Raw genomic sequence first — 16,222 nt, 5'->3', positions numbered from 1 at the left:
TTTAACATTTGTTTGCCAAATGGTCTCCCTGACTGGAGAAAACAAAAGTTTTTAATGTTTTTACTTTTGTATGAGTTTAGTGATTGCAGAAAGATTTTGCATCACTGTCAAGGAGTTAGAAATAAAGCTGGAGAAAAAGAATACTTTTTAATTCTACTAAAATACTGTGGACATGGGGTTTAATTATTGGGTGCTTTTGGGTTGTGGGGGTTTCTTTTCTTTTTCTTAGCATATTTCTTCTCAATGGGCTCACTTGAGACCAGAACTTTATGTACACACTGACATGTTTGCACAATCTGTCCCTTGTTAATGTATTTTCTAAATAAAGAATTAAGACTTTGTAGGGAATATCAACTTCTTTGGAAGTAGCAGTCCATTTTTAAAGGTAAAAGATGGTTTATAATTTTCAATTGCTGTAACTATAGTCTCACTAGATAAGGTAAAAAGGAGCAGTACAAGTATGGCATTAAATTTTGCCATTCAAAATCTGTTCTTGAACCCATACTTGAAGTTAACTTCCCCTTTTGGATATACAGTATTTTCTTGCACATTCATCTTAAAACACAGGAAGGCCTCCAAAAATTACACTACATCTTTTTACTCACATGGAAGTTGAAGGATTTTTAAAATTGTACTCTGTCAAAGCTTTCATTTATGAATCACAGGCTTTAACTATGTAAGTTGATAGTTAGCAATCAAGAAAAATTAGTAATCCAAAAGACCTCCCAGACTGTAAAATATTTAGTATCATATATCTAGAACCTAAATTATTAGCTAATCTTTATTTCTTTTACAGATTTATTTCTTTCACCCAATATACTATCTAGAGATGTATTTTGGGTTTTCAGTTTAATTATGTGAGCATTTTTCCAACCTTAACTATAACTAACCTGTACTGTAGGTTGAAAATGAAATGGTGTTAGCATCAAACATGACAAATCCCTTGGGTGCTTTTGATGGATTCTGCCATTTACAATAATTATTCAAGAAAACAAAAAGAAAGGAAAACGTGGCATGGTACCAAATAGGGGAGCTATTAGGGCAAATCAAAACTAGCTGATATTCAGAACTTCCAAAGCAGTCATTAGGAGGATTTCTATCTCATATTAACAGATAGGAATAATTTTAAGTGACAAATGAAACTTTCCTGGTTGACCTGCAAGCCAGTGGTATAAACAGGTAAAACATCTGAAAAATTTTATTTTACAGCATTTTTTGTTTTGGCTTTCCCTGAAAGACAGGTAATTCCATTTAATTGTATGTGGGAAAGTACTTTTCACTGTTTTTCCAGTTTTATAGTTAGTGTTATACTTAGCACAGTGCTGTAAAGTAAACTGTGAATGAAATAATAGAAGAAACCCAGAAAATCAACCCTATTGGGTATGAGAGAGAGAGAGAGAGAGAGAGAGAGAGAGTGCGTGCGTGTGTGTGTTTCTGTTTTGAAAATGTCTGGATATCTGCTCAGGTAGGTTATGAGCACAGCTGGGCCTGTTGGTTTCATTTTAATGCTTTCTGAGGGATAATAAGATTTACAAAATATGTCACTAAAACATATGCAGGCAAACACATTTGCACAGAAATCTATATTTCTTAGAGACCCAGACAGAGATTACATTTGTGCCTCATGCTGAAAGCTGTAATGCCACACTAGCTGAGCCATGTCCACTAGGGACAGCCACTAAGGCAGAGAATGACCACATGGAATTGCATGTGGGGGTTGTGACACTCATCAAGACTGTGAAATGGAAGGTGATTTGTGATCCTGCAGCTCTGCAAGGTGCTACACATAATTTAGAGGCCAGTTATGGGTGTTTAAAAAGGACAGGTTTTAGAAAAACATTTCAAGTGGACTGAATTTTTTTTTAAATGGAGAAAGGGCACACTAACATAGGATTAAACAGAAGTATTGGATGTTAGATTTGCTCCAGATACTGCTTTTTTTCTGTCGTATGTTCAACATATATAAAATTTTCACTACATCACTAAGGGGTCCCAAATAAATCTGTTTTGTGATGAATGGGAAAAAAATTAGCTAGTGTAACACACGTGGAAGAATTACATTAAAAATACCACTGTGAAATGGCTTCCTGTTTCCTGTAGCAGCAAAATAATTCTTAGAAAGAGTTAAAGTGGAATTGTTGGTACCCATTTATATTTTCCTTTGTGTAACTGTATCCTGAAGCTTTGAAAAGATGAGTGAATTAGGCAATATGGAGCCCTCAACAGTCTGTATTAAACTGTTGTAAAGTGTTTCAACTTTTATTGCTAAGTATGGAAAACTAAAATCCTTGATTTTTGGTTTATGTGCAAAGTTCTTATTTTTTTGTTCAAACAGGCGGTTATACAATTGCAATAAACTTTTTTTAAAAAGAAAACTTACAAGTCAGCATAATTTTGACTGTAAATTCTGCCTGTATATTTTGAATATATATATATATATAAAGGAGCCTAAGAAAATACTCTTCTTTATTCAACTGAAGATTTCTCATGATCCTGCACAAAGTAAACTAGTACTTACAATGGGAGCAAAACCAGCTCTGGTACCCTTGTGGTTGACAAGAAATTCCACTGAAATTCTTGAGCTTCTTCAGTTTGCTCACTGTAATTTGGGGAAGAACTTGGCCTATCCTAAGAAACTGGCCTAGATGGCACTAGGACATTTTTCTAGGGCATTTGCTCTAGTGAAGGTACATCTCATGGCACAACGATGAGGTCTTGCTGCGTCTCCCCCTCGAATCCACGGGAACAGATCCCCTGTGGAGCCCGGCCAGCTGGGCAGCGGGGCGAGGCGGGCAGAGGGAAGGAACTTCTCCTTGGATCCCGGGGCTTGGAGAAGCTCCCTCGTGAGTCCAAAGACGAGCTGGTCCCACAAGCAAAGGAAAGAGGCGCTCTCCCTCAGGATTAGTTCCAAAGTTTAATGAGGGCCTGGAGAGACCCCGAGCAAGAGAGAGAGGGCCCCGCCCAGATCAGCCCATACAGGGGGCAGGAAACCCGAGCAGGCAATGGGGAAGGACATGGGAGCGGCTCTCGGGGGCAAGGCCTCAGAGTGACCCCTGAGGAGGGGTGGGGAGGAGCCCCAGCCAGGGTCCAGTTACCTGGTGACCCTGGGAGAAGGATCTGGACAAAGGGGAAGGGTCACCAGGTGATGGACACATCCCCTGGGAGGAGACAGGGGTATGGGTTGGGGTTTGATGGACATACAGATACTAATGGGAAAGCTGGCATGGACAAACAAGTACAAAGAGGGGATGTGGAGGGACAAACCATTATGAGGGGATATACAGTGCAAACACAGCTCTACAAGGTCTGTTGCAAGACCTACAAGAATTACTAAAAATTCTGTTTTTTATTTTTTCTAATGTAAGGTCTTGTGTGTGAGGGAGGAGTGGAGGCAATGGCACTGCCTATCTTGAACACATCAACTTTGGAAGATCTCTAGGCTATACACTTAGTGAAGCCTGTAATCAAATTGCACCTTGATTTCTGCAAACTATGGATAATGTGAATAATGTGTAAAAAAAATTAAGCCTGTTTGCTTATAGGTAAAACACAATTGTTTATTAGAACTATATGTTAAATTTCATAATGCAGATTTATTATAGTGGTAGCAGAAAATTAAATAATTGACAGCTTTCCATGGAGTAACTAAGTAACCACATTAAAATGTTTTACTCACTGATTCAAAGGATAGTATCCACAAGGTCTGCACTTTCCAAGCAACAGAATTATTATCAAGTGCTGGCTGCTATTTGGGAAGCAAACATGGCTAGTTTTGCATTGGAATGTCCTGCTCCTTAAATATAAGGGACTTTTAATGCTGATGTGATAGCACAAAAAACTAATGGCTATTTATATAAAGAAGTTACTATATAAAAAAAGGTTTGTAAAATGCATCACTTGATGTATGTTCCCATCATGCTGTGATTTGGATTCTAATACATTAACAGTGGCAGCCTGGCTTTGCAGAGAAAAAAGATAACGTAATTTTTTTTATGATGTTTAAATTCTATGTAGCACATACAGGAAGTGTAGTGGTATATTCTGGTATATTACTGGTGTCTTTCTTAGCAGCAAGTCTCTGCAACGTTCCTTACCCACATGTCAATTTTTGCGGGCAATATCATAAGCTAGATGTATAGCATTTTATATGTCATAGAAAGTGGAGCAACCTCAACTACATTTTGCCTAAAGAAGCAAATCTACACATACGTGAGAGAAAGCATTTTCTCAAAAAATTTACTGGCCAAAGGATTAAATGATCCATAGTGCATTTTTTATCACTTAAGTATTTTTCCTTTAAAAAGGTTTTCCTTTTTTTTTTTTTAGATGTGAGTTATGTATGGCTTTCTGAGTCCCAGGACACTGCTTAGTATTTTTGGCAGGACAAGGGTCTCTGATCGGCAAAGCTAAAGTAAAAACTACAACCTGTGATTTTAGGGAGATAAGACTTATTGAAAGGGGATTATCTAAGTAAGTTGTGTGTGTCTTACACTCATTTCTCTTCTCAAGCGACCACTTCCCTACAGTTTCTAGTGCTTTAGATCTTTCAAATACCATCTTGGCAGAGAAGATCTATTTTCCCAAGTATAACTTTTATACAATAATGTAGTGCCAAAAGGAATCTTTTAATGCCCCTTGGAGTTCTGATATAGCCACTCTCCAGGGAAGAACTTTCATCAGAATGATGAGAACCATGATGACTTTGGTATGCACAGTGTTTGGGCTGAGTTTGGTTGGTCTGGGTTTGGTTATTCTCCTCCTCTTGGTTGGAAAGAGAAATTATATAAACTTCTATCTCAGCTAGTGTTTTCTTCACTTGTTGATCTTTGTTCTAAAAAGTACAGAAAATCTTTTTGTTTAATTTAATAGGTAGATTTTACTCTGGAAGATTCACTCTTAATTTTTGGGGAGATGGTCCTGATAGGTCTCAACATCATTTAATGAAACTCCTCTGCATGAAAGCAAGTTATAAAACTCATTTGGTAAAAAGGAAAAATAAAGAGCACATGTTATTTGTTACTGCATATATGAGATGTATCTGCAGAGTGTACCTGCAAATGGTAATTGTCAATCCCAGCAGATAAAATGTCTTATTAAAATGCAGCTTGTAAAATTATTTTCAGAGAAATCCTGTGTCTCCTTTCCTATGATAAGCTGTGATTATACACACACTTTGGACAGAGATTAGTGTCTCCCACATGAAGATCTACTCACTCGATCACTACTATTCTCACTCATATGAGATAATACATGTGTTGTCTTCAATACCTGCACAGTTTGAAGAAGCAGTCACCTGTACATGCAATATGGTTGGAAGGTAGGAAAATATATTTTCAAGCAGAGGTGTCTTCAAGAACCTGCAGCATTAGCTGCTACAGTGTTATGAATCAATGTTTCCGATACTGCAGTATAATTCCTAGACTTTTATTTTCAGAAGGCAATAATAACAAAATGTTGGCAGCAACAGCCTGTAGGTAATGGTTTAGGACAGTATACAGTGTGTTTCAGAATCCCCACAGGTTTTGCTGAGCCAGGTCAGTGTTTATTTTGGGTGTGGATATGAGGCTGTTTTAAATTGTTAATTGTCACAGACTGTTAGAAACCATTAACTCAATAAGCAAACAAAATTTGCTTTCATTAGACTGAAAAGAAGGATTCATGTAGTTTTGACAACGTACTTGTGCTACTGTGCAGATTTGTCTACTTGCACATGCAGAGTTGTGAATTATGGAAATGATGATGTTGTCTGTTCCAATACTTAGTGAATTGCAGGTCCAGAAATACTTTTAATAACATTCTCAAAAGAGACACTCAGACTGAAGGTGTTCAGTGATTTGGAAGTATACTTTTTCACTAGGCAAAGTCTTTTAAGAACATTATTTAAATGACTGTGAAGAGAAGGGAAATTATGAAACAAAAATAGATTAATAAAGTCTGCAAAATTTGGTGCAAATAAGAATAGGTGCATCAAAGTAAACACAGATACATAGACTTATTTTTCGTTTTGTACAAATATTATACACAAAAGCAGGGAGTAAAGGTTTAATTTATGAACCTGCAAAGCAAAAAGCAGTGTTTTGGATACAGAATAAGTTTTCATACTAATTCTGAGCAACTTTGAATTGAATATTTAGAAAAAAAGTAATATAAAAACTTCTTAATATTCTGTATTAAATGTCAAAAATGTCTTGAGGCGACTGTTTCTTGGTAAATCTTGCTCTCACACGTAATTTCTGGCAAAAAAATAGGAACCATATGGACACCTTTGCACTATCTCCTTGCTACTTTTCCCTTAGTTAATATTGTTCATATGTCAAAAGAAAAATAAAAGTAAGCAATCATTTTGAATTTAATCATGTATCATTATTGTGTTATTTTGATTTTAGAAGGTTTTTTTACATATCAATTATTTAAACAAATGTCAAAGATTTATTTTTGAAAGAAATATTCTTTCATAAAACATTAAAATACTCAGAAGTAGCAAGATTTTTGCTTTTAATACTTTGCATAGATTGCTTCATTTCAAACTAGATACCTATGTAGTAGTTGTTATTGGCAAACACTTGATCACCATTTATAGGAAGATATGCAATTAAGGACAAATAATTTATCCAATTTCACTACAAATTAATAGTGAAATAAATTTAGAAAAAGTTTGCTAGTGCTGGGGTTTTTTAAGGGTAAGTGTTGGCAACTGTTAATGAAAGATGAAAACCTGAATATTGAGCAATAAAGGTGACATTTTTATGGCCTTTTTGTCAAAAATCATTAGTGGTTATTGTCACTACTCATACTCAGTGTCGATATTAGGATCTGAAAACATTCTGTAACTAACAATAGAACACTAGCAATCTGATTTATTTTTGAAAATTTTTTGTCTGGGTATTTACATTACTGGTATTAATTGAATGTTCATTTCTCTCTGAGAAATGAAGGTATGTCAGCTGTTGCACTAATCTAAGGAAAAAAATAGGGGCTTCTTACACATTTTACCTTTGATTCTGACCCTACCTGGTTACTAGCATATCTTTGTAACATAGATATCTCCTCTAGTCTCTTTCCATGTTCTGTGATTAGTCTTTTTTTTTTCCCTTAGGCATGTATCAGAAGTAAAATCATCAAAATTATCACTGTTCATATTCTACACACAGGAGTTTGATCCTGTGTTTGCTTGGCATGCTTCAGCTGTTGATGTAGAGAGAACGAAATAGAAACTCTGCTGGGATAATACAGATGTTTGGATTAAGAATAAACCATTCCTTAAAGTAAAGCAGAAGCAATTTTTGAGGGTGGGGAATAGTGTGATTAGGAATGATTTTTTTAAAAATAAATCTTGAGCTGTTATTAAATTTGGCAAAAATCTTAGTCTTCAAAGATTTGTGGAACAGCCATTTATAACTCTGAATGTCTTTCCAAACGGTACCTTCTTACATCAGTTACCAACAAGTATTTTTGTCTAACAGGAGATATTAAAGATGCTGCTTGTAGTTTTTGAAAAGTGATAAAAACAGTTCTAAGAAAAGGCATGACCTGTGTCCGTCAAAGCAGTGTTTAACTGCCTACATTACTTGACATCTAAAGAACAAAGGTTTCCAAAAGAGAGACAAATACCTGCATGTAGGCTACATCTTCTGAAAGTGTGCCAGAATTTGCCTGGCAGCAGGCGAAAGACAGACAATATAGATTACTGTATTTTTCATCAAGTGGTTAGTACCATCTGTATGTGTTTTATGTGTGCCTTTTGAGAGGCAAGTAGTCTAACTGAGTTCCCCCTAGGCTTTGTTCTCTGCCTCTACACCTACCACTTGGCATAAGATGTAGCCAGTAGAAGAAAACGAAGGTTCTTGGGACCTTTTTCTTGCCTTAGTTGCAACAGCTGCAAAACAGATGTAGGCAGATGTGAGTTCTGCCAAGAATCTCTTCCAAGTCTCCCACCCATTTTCCACCAAAGAGAAGCTAGTCAGGTGATATGAACAGAGTCTTGAAGGTCAGAAAGAAATGGGAGTTCCCAATCTTGGCTTTATAGAGACTGTAAAAAAAAAACAACAACCTATTAGTAAACCTTGATTCTTTCTCCTTGGGAATTAAAACAACCCCAAATTTTAAAACTAAAATTCCAAGCAGTACAACATCAATAGGATATAAAAAGCAGCTTTACATGAACCACAGCAACACTGCAGCAAGCAGGTCAGATGACAGCAAGAGACTCATGATCACCTAACTAGTATCGATTTAAGTCTCTTTTTAGATATATTTTCAATATCTCAAATGCATTAAGCAAAATACCATTGTCTTGCTGGCCATATTTTTGTTGAAACAGATTTCCTGGGGTTCCAGTTGCTCTGTTGCATTTACCTTGGTATTGAGAGGGAGTCAACCATTTGTACCTGTCCCAGGTTTCTGTGTAAATCTCCAACTTCTGCTTTCAGCAGAGTTACATTACTTTTATTTAAGGGCACAACCTCCAGTCAGAAAAACAGTGAGCCGTGGATCTTTCTTACAGCAAGTACTGACATGAGAAGATTTCTTGGCTCATGGCCTCACACAGGAACAGGGTGACCAGGACAGTTATAAGAGGACTTTAGAAATTACTTGCATAAAATTCATTCCTCTGTCATGCAGAACATAATGACTATGCACACCCATCTGCTTTCAAACCTGCATGAAACACATCTGGCAGTATAAGGATGGTAAACCAAAATGGCAAGAATGATTGAGGTATCTCTCTTCAGTGATTCAATGGAATGGGTATATACATGTTTAAGTATTTAAATTCAGGTGATCTACTAGTATTGGGACCTTGCAATGGGATGGCAGACAGAGAAATTTAAAGGCAAAAAACCAATGTGCATGTTACTGAAACATAAAAATGTGGAGAGAAGTTACAGTGACTCTAGTTTACCTAATAGTATAAAGGAAGAAATATGAATTTCTAGGTGTAAAGTAGTTTTGAAATATCAAGTTTTCTATGTTGAGTTTGGAAATAGACCTTGGCCTCAAACTACTGTCAATGGGTCTGCCATCTAATTTCCTACCCTACGAAATCCCTACTCCACTTGTGGCTGAACAACTCCCAGATACACTCAACAACTTTGGTGGATACCCTCAGAAATGCAGCCAGCACTACACTTCACATTTGAAGCAAAGTTCTGTGTGCCGTGTCAGCAAAAGTAGAGGTTTGGTGACATGCAGCCATTAGCTTTAAAATATTTTAAATTATTGACTATATCACTGAGTCAAGAATCAACAGTTCTCATAAAAAAAACCCAAAAAAAACCCCAAAGTTCCCTTCCAAGTAACAGAGTGACTGATAAAAAGTGAAAACATTCTTATACCTTTATAGAATGTAGATTTGAAACCAGACTCGCTGGCCAGTTGGACAGGCTCAGGCATGCCGATGATTCATCTGACACAGAGTCCCAGGGAGTGATTTTTTTGCACGCTAGTTCATTTGGATGTTGATGCACGTTTCTATTTAAATCAGCAGCTGAAGTGTGAATTAATCGGTGACATTTTTAAGATGGTTCTTGAGGCCAGAATTTGACTAATGATACTTGTACTGATCTCTTGCTAACTTTGGATTTATAGGTGTTGTATCATACCCAAACTTACAAATGTCTGGTCTTTTTTTTTTTTCTTTTTTCCTTGTTTTTTTTTTTTTTCCACTCTCTTTTTTTTTTTTTCCTTATGATTTGAACATTCATTTATTTAAGCTGACTTCACTGACAACAATAGAATGACTGTCACTGACTTACTGAGTTCAGTAGTTTGGGTCAGGACCAAATATACCTGTTTCTGAGAGTAAAAAGAATTATGAGGATGATAATGAAACTTTCAGCAAAGCTCCTCTGATTGCAGCCAAAGTATTCCTTAAGTAATGAGCTTTGGTGGCAGCAAATTTCCTATACTGATTTAGCTGTGCCAAAAAGTTCCTACCTGCACCATAGCATGAGTTGAAGATCCCATGGGACATGGGATAGGATCAACTTCCTTTTGACGTGTGTTCAGTTTCCTGTGCATTGTCTGTAAGCTTTCCCTGAAAGTGTAACTGCATTAAACCCTAAAGTGTCTGCTGTAAAACAGCTTTGGCTTAAGGTATTAGTGAAATGATAGGGGAGAGAGATTCTTGAACTATTACTCATTATACAGTAATCAAATTATACATATCCTGTACTGGTTGGATGCACTGAGAGTTGCCAACAGTGGGAAGGAATTGAAGCTTTGGGGAAATTCTTCCAAGATTTGTTAGAAAATGAAACACTGCAAGGTTTTAAGATAGAGTTTGACGTGTGTCAACGTAAACAGCAGCTCAAGTCTGTCAAAATTACTTCTGTTTTCCTGATTTACAACAAAGAATCCATAGGAATGAAAACAAGGGTGTGTGTCATAGAGAAAATTTTGAAAAATTCAACTTTAGCATTTTGTTGTCTTTGGGCTTGTTTTCTATTTAGCTGTACACTTATCTTTACATCCATTTTTGCCTTTTTTTTTCAGATTCCCAAGAAGGAAACTACAAGACAGAGGTCAACAGTAAACCCAGGAAGGAAAGGACAGCTTTCACCAAGGAGCAAATCAGAGAGCTAGAAGCAGAATTTGCTCATCATAACTATTTGACCAGGCTGAGACGATATGAGATAGCAGTAAATCTTGACCTCACTGAAAGACAGGTACTGATGGAAAATAATGGACTTTAAATGTACCCAGTGATTAGTAGCGCCTCACAGTAAATCTCTTTATAATGCTAATATTTATGTTGATACATCAGATTGAATGTTTTTAGCAAAATTATATACATTTATTATCTCTCTGCTATGAAAGTATTTTATACTTTTATATGTACCAGTTACAGATTAATTTTATCTATTAGGCAGAGATGGAAGATAAAAGCATGAGTAATAGATCTGTTAGATGGATGCATGTCTTTTCTAATCTGTCCACACTGATTTCATTGAAGACGGGGTAGGTCCCAAACACTGTATGCACACGTTTTTGCCTGCATGCAACAAATATGAGCATCTTAGTTCAGTCTATTAAATTTATGCAGTGGCCATTAATGCAGGGTTTCTGAACATCCTGTTTCCAGATGGCAGCAAAAATGGGAGCGCCAGCAAAACTGGGATACAGGCATTTGAAACCCCTTTATCTTACCCTGCTCTGGGAAAGCAGAGGAGATGATGGAATTTCTTATCACTGTTATTGGTTTCCTGCTCACCAAACCCTGGTCCAGGAAACACTTCTGCATGTGCTAAAGTTTCATCATGCATGTTGTCACATTGATTTCTAATGGAAATATCCATGTTACACATGTATTAAAGTGTTTCGGGATCTCATCTCTATACACTAAATAGGTAGTGAAGTCACATTTCAAATAATAATTACATCAATGTACACATTTTGAAAATGTGTTTTAGTAAAGACATTTAGAATACTGGCCTCAAGTACATAAAATCTGTTTAAATATTTCCTACAGTTTTAATTTTAAAATAGAAAGCTTTTTGCCAACTGATAGTCAGTCATTCTTTCTTCAGGAATCAAAATGAGATTGAGGTATTGCTTTAGATGCAATCAGTAAGATGATGATATAGTCAAAAGTAGATATCAAAATACCATAATGATTGTGAATTTTACATATAAGAAGATTTGCAATTTTTTGAGTTTCATTAACACCTGCCATAGGTACATATATTGAATCCAGCAAACATCCAGCCTTTTCTAAAAAAAAAATTGAACACATTTTTTACTCACAAAAGCAAATGCAACAGCTTTTTGCTTTGAAAGCTTCTAGAAAATGGCTGTGCTTTCAAGCTTTTCAAGAAAAACACAGCAATTTCTTGTTTGATTTGACCACAGTGCCAGGTTTCACTGGGGTAATTTTAAGTTACTTAAGTACGGTAGTTACATTTGTGAAGCACATTATTTTGTATCAAACAATGGATAGACTTTTGCCTTTTTTCATTTCCACTGTCTGTGCTATTTAGACTCACACCTGATTTTGACAGCTAAGGGAGAAGGAATGATTTCTTGTCTAGGTGACAAAGTCAGATTCAGCATAAAACTGAACAATGATAAATACATTTTAAAAAAATATCTTATGTCTAGTTTTGAAAGGAATCAGGGATATATCCCTGTATTTAATAATGGTGAATTTGTCCTAGAATTTAAGTGTTGTTCCTAATAAATTCTATATTCTTTTCTGCAAAGATCATGTTGAGTAGTACAACTAAATAAAGAGACAGTTCACTATCCTGAATGGAATAGTTAATCTAAAAGCATTTAGCATACTGAAAAGGGACAGATAAATATTGAATATTGCTTCTGGAGGAGAAAACACAGTTCAGCTACATAAATACAGAGAATTTATTTAAGTCATGGCAGTATTTCTTCTCTCCAGCTGTCACAAAGCGTTAGTTTTAAGCATTCTGTGGATTATCATGATAATTTCTATAGCATTGTCATTTGTCTATTTAATTTTGTAATCTAATCCTTCTCTGCTTCCCCACATTATCAGAGAGGGACAACCGAGCTCCTAGAGATAACTCCCTTCCCTCCTTCCTTCCTTCCTTCCTGCCTTCCTGTTTAACACCACCTTAGAAAAGGAAAACATTAAGATTTTTAGCTTGATAGAATCCAATTCTCTATCTTCCCACAGTAAAATGGTCTGAGAAAAGGACGGGAAGAAACAAACAAACAAACAAAAAGCATAAAAGCTGTAATGTTAATCAAAAGTGAACACTGAGGGGAAATTCTGGACATATTTTTCAGTTTCTGAATCATACTAAGCCAAGTAATATTGTAAAGTAAAAATGTCTCTTTTAAACCAAATATATTGCTTTGATAGAAAAATGGTGTAAATAGCATAGATCTGGGTATGGGTTTCCATGGTACATGGCAGACTTCAGAAGCTGCCATAAATCAAAAGATGGCTCGTCTTGCATACTTGTTTTAGATCAGTATTCCTCCAGCGACTTAAAAATGTACTTCAGGGTGAGCATGGTGTGACATTAATACTTCTTTTCTCTCCAGTTAAGACAGAGAACTCTCCTCAGAACCTGTCTTTACATCATTACCAAAATGTCATTACCAAAATGAATCATTACCCTTGAGTGAGGTAACAGCAATTATTTTCATTTTTACTAGCATTATTACTTGCTTTAGACTAGCTGTGCCTACAGAGGAGACCATATTTGATACCTACTTTAAACAGGTGCAAAAAAATTATCTAAAATATATTGATGGAATTACCTGCCATAGCTCCCATTTCCTATGAGGTAGCATTTTTAGAAAATTGCTGTTTGCAGAACCCCTTTTTTAAAGTATTTTTTCCCAAAGCTGCATTGCAAAAAACAATAGCTGATAGTTCCTTTGTTTGAAATATGTGAACACACAGCCTTGATCTCATCACATGCTGTAGACCTCTTGGTGTTGGGAGATTTCTTGGTCTCTCATGAAACACTGAATTTGCATACAGAGAATTGAAACTTCCTTGAGATAGTACAATGGCAAAATAGTAGCATTGGCTATTGGGTGAAATAATGTATTTGCCTGGAAAATAAATTTGAGAGCAGACCTAACCCCTGATGGAATTATTTGTTTAGCATTATTTTTTCACTAGGATTTTTTTAAAAAAAGACAAGTATATTATTCAGATAAAGAAGAACAGCAAGATAATCTGGGGAAAGTATTGTTTCATCATCTTAAGGCTACAAATTTCAATTATTCCCCAAGATGTGAGATAAATCATGTAGCCTATTATCTGAAAAAAATCTCTATCTTCCTCTTGACTATAGTGATAATTTCTACCATATGCCACAGATTAAATGAGGCACTGACCAACTAACACTTCATAATTACCTTTCTGGCATTTAAACAAGCTGTAGAAAAAAACATATGTCTAACCATATTTAAAAAGCTATATAAGGGTATTAAAGTTTTCTGCAGTCATCAAAGTAAGGCTTCATTTGACTTTTGAATTAACTTACAAGATCAATTCAAACATAAATGACTCATGGAAGGCCATTTCACAAAAAAAAAAAAAAAAAGGAAAAAAAAAAAAAGAAAAAAGAAAAAACCTCCTAACAACATGTGGCTCAGGAGAAGGAAGTAATCCTATCACTCCCTAAAAAGGAAACCTGAGTTACAAGACAGGAGGATGACATTAAATAAGTGCTTCAATTGCCTGGATATTAAGAGTGTACTTTGAGAGCATTATAAGCACATCTGGTGGTAGGATGGCTCTATTATGGTATTGTAAGAACTCCAGAAATATAGATACATATAATTCTTGCTCCCTCTCCTATAGAGTGCACTCACAATCCCAGATCAGGCAGCAGTTAATAATTTTCAGCTGGCAGGCCTCTATTATATTTTGAAGAGCTAGTTAGACTAAAAACTATCTGAGCTCCCTAGATATTTGTAACCTTGACAAACACATTCTTGGCTTTTTTGTACCTCCAGATAAACTTGGAGAAGGTTCCATGCAGACTTTTTAATATCTCACCGTGGGATGAGGGGAGGAAGCAGATGCACTGGGGTATCAGAGGAGTGGCAAAATGGACATTTTTATGGAGTTGATCCTGCCAAATATAGAAAGAGTAGGAGATCTTTCCATCTCACAAGATCTTTTTGCAATCAAAAGAGTAATGTTGCAGTTCTTCAGGCAAGCTAAGGTTACCGGAATAAACAGTCCAAATACGTAATGCTTCAGTTTGCCAACATAAACGGAAAATCCCACCTAGTCAGATTAAATTCTGCTGATGGCAATGATTTATTTCTTCTCAACTTTAATTTCCAATATCTTCCTAGAAGCTACCAATAATTTATAGAAGGCCTAAAGCCATTGATTTTGCACAGGCAAAAGACAAAATTTTGTCCAAATGAAGAATGCTTTTGCATCAAGTGTTTGGCTTCCATGCATATGGTACCAACATGGAATGAGTCACAAAGAAAGAACCTTTGTGATGCCTTTTTCCTGCCAGAAATGGAAACAAGCACCCCTATTATTTTAATTATACTTTGGTATGGTACCATAACCCACACTTGTTAAGACCATGCAAATACTACATGAAGTTTACCATTAGAGAATTTTTCTCCAGACCTGGTTACCTCAAAATTTCATCACAAGTGACTTTATAGAAATACTTCTCAGCATTACAAAGGTAAAGGGAGGCTAATCACTGCATTTTTTAGACTTCACTGGTAGAGTACCTTCACTTGGTCACTCAGGCCACAAGAAAAAAAGGAAGATAAATATTCCTCCATCATGGGTTTGTCTTGCATAGCCTCTGGAAGTGTAAATGTCTCTTTATGCATTAATTGGCATAACTAATTTTCTACTTTAGGAAGTGAGTTTTCTGATGTTAGGTGGTGAATATTTTCAAACAAAAATCAAACAAAATCAAACTGTATTGATAGGACAGGCTTGACCATATCTGTCTGTCATGCTGTAACATCTTTGAAAGGCAGCTGCTCATTCCACACTTGCATGTGTTAAGCACACTCTATCCACACTGTAATAATGAGTCTGTGTGGCTTGAAATCCTTTAGATTTTTTGTTTATTTAAAGTAACACTCTTAATAAAATAAAACTTTAATATTTGTCTTGACCAACATAAATACCAGCAGTAAGAGTTACTGTGCTACCTCAGTTCTTTCTCAGGAAAGAATGCAGCTAGAAAACTTAGTTAGAATTAGCACATAATTTTGATTTTTATGATAATTCTTTTTGAAAGATCACATGGCAAAAATTCAATCAGCATATTTAGTTTGCAGTATTGATTGAATTCAAACAAGCAATTCATATTCAAAGACTGAAGAACTTTAAGCTGATAGTTGTGAATGGACCTTACACCTGTAGAGAAACTCCATGAGGTTCTGGGTGGGGAGAAGCCTCTGCCTGTGCCAAGAAGCTAATATTGATATAGACAGGAACATTAGCAGCTCATACAGCTGCTTTTACAAAGTGTGTGAGGCACTGCCATTACCTACCCCTGGTCTTTCTTAGACTCAAGTTGAGAAAGATGTGGCTTCTTCTACCACCTCTTTAGGGAGAGAGGAACTTATAAATCTGTAATTTGTAATCACTTTAAGAAATAGAAGAATTCAGTGGAGAACAAATTATTTTGCAGAGTTAAAAATGAACATGTAGAATAAAGGAGGTATTTTTTTATGCAGGCCATTGAGAAATGTTGATCTGTGTAAAATGGGTGCAAAGTGATGAACATTA

At 35.9% G+C, this 16,222-nt stretch overlaps 1 protein-coding gene and 1 long non-coding RNA gene across 2 annotated transcripts in view; one reads left to right on the top strand and one right to left on the bottom strand.

Moving 5' to 3' along the window:
* LOC146768164 (uncharacterized) overlaps nucleotides 1-16,222 on the bottom strand; it is a 60,401-nt gene that overhangs the window by 17,969 nt on the left and 26,210 nt on the right. Inside the window, exon 2 of the long non-coding RNA XR_014953232.1 lies at nucleotides 7,803-8,029. This is a non-coding gene — a long non-coding RNA (uncharacterized LOC146768164). The remainder of the gene's footprint in view (nucleotides 1-7,802; nucleotides 8,030-16,222) is intronic.
* Nucleotides 1-16,222, top strand: part of MEOX2 (mesenchyme homeobox 2) — a 52,911-nt gene that overhangs the window by 28,615 nt on the left and 8,074 nt on the right. Inside the window, exon 2 of the mRNA XM_021538313.3 lies at nucleotides 10,495-10,667. Coding sequence (XP_021393988.1) covers nucleotides 10,495-10,667 — 173 coding nt within the window. The remainder of the gene's footprint in view (nucleotides 1-10,494; nucleotides 10,668-16,222) is intronic.

This window comes from Lonchura striata, chromosome 2 (genome assembly GCF_050655825.1).
Source record: "Lonchura striata isolate lonStrDom1 chromosome 2, ASM5065582v1, whole genome shotgun sequence".
NCBI lineage: Eukaryota > Metazoa > Chordata > Aves > Passeriformes > Estrildidae > Lonchura > Lonchura striata.
This window is presented reverse-complemented; position numbering and strand designations above follow the sequence as displayed.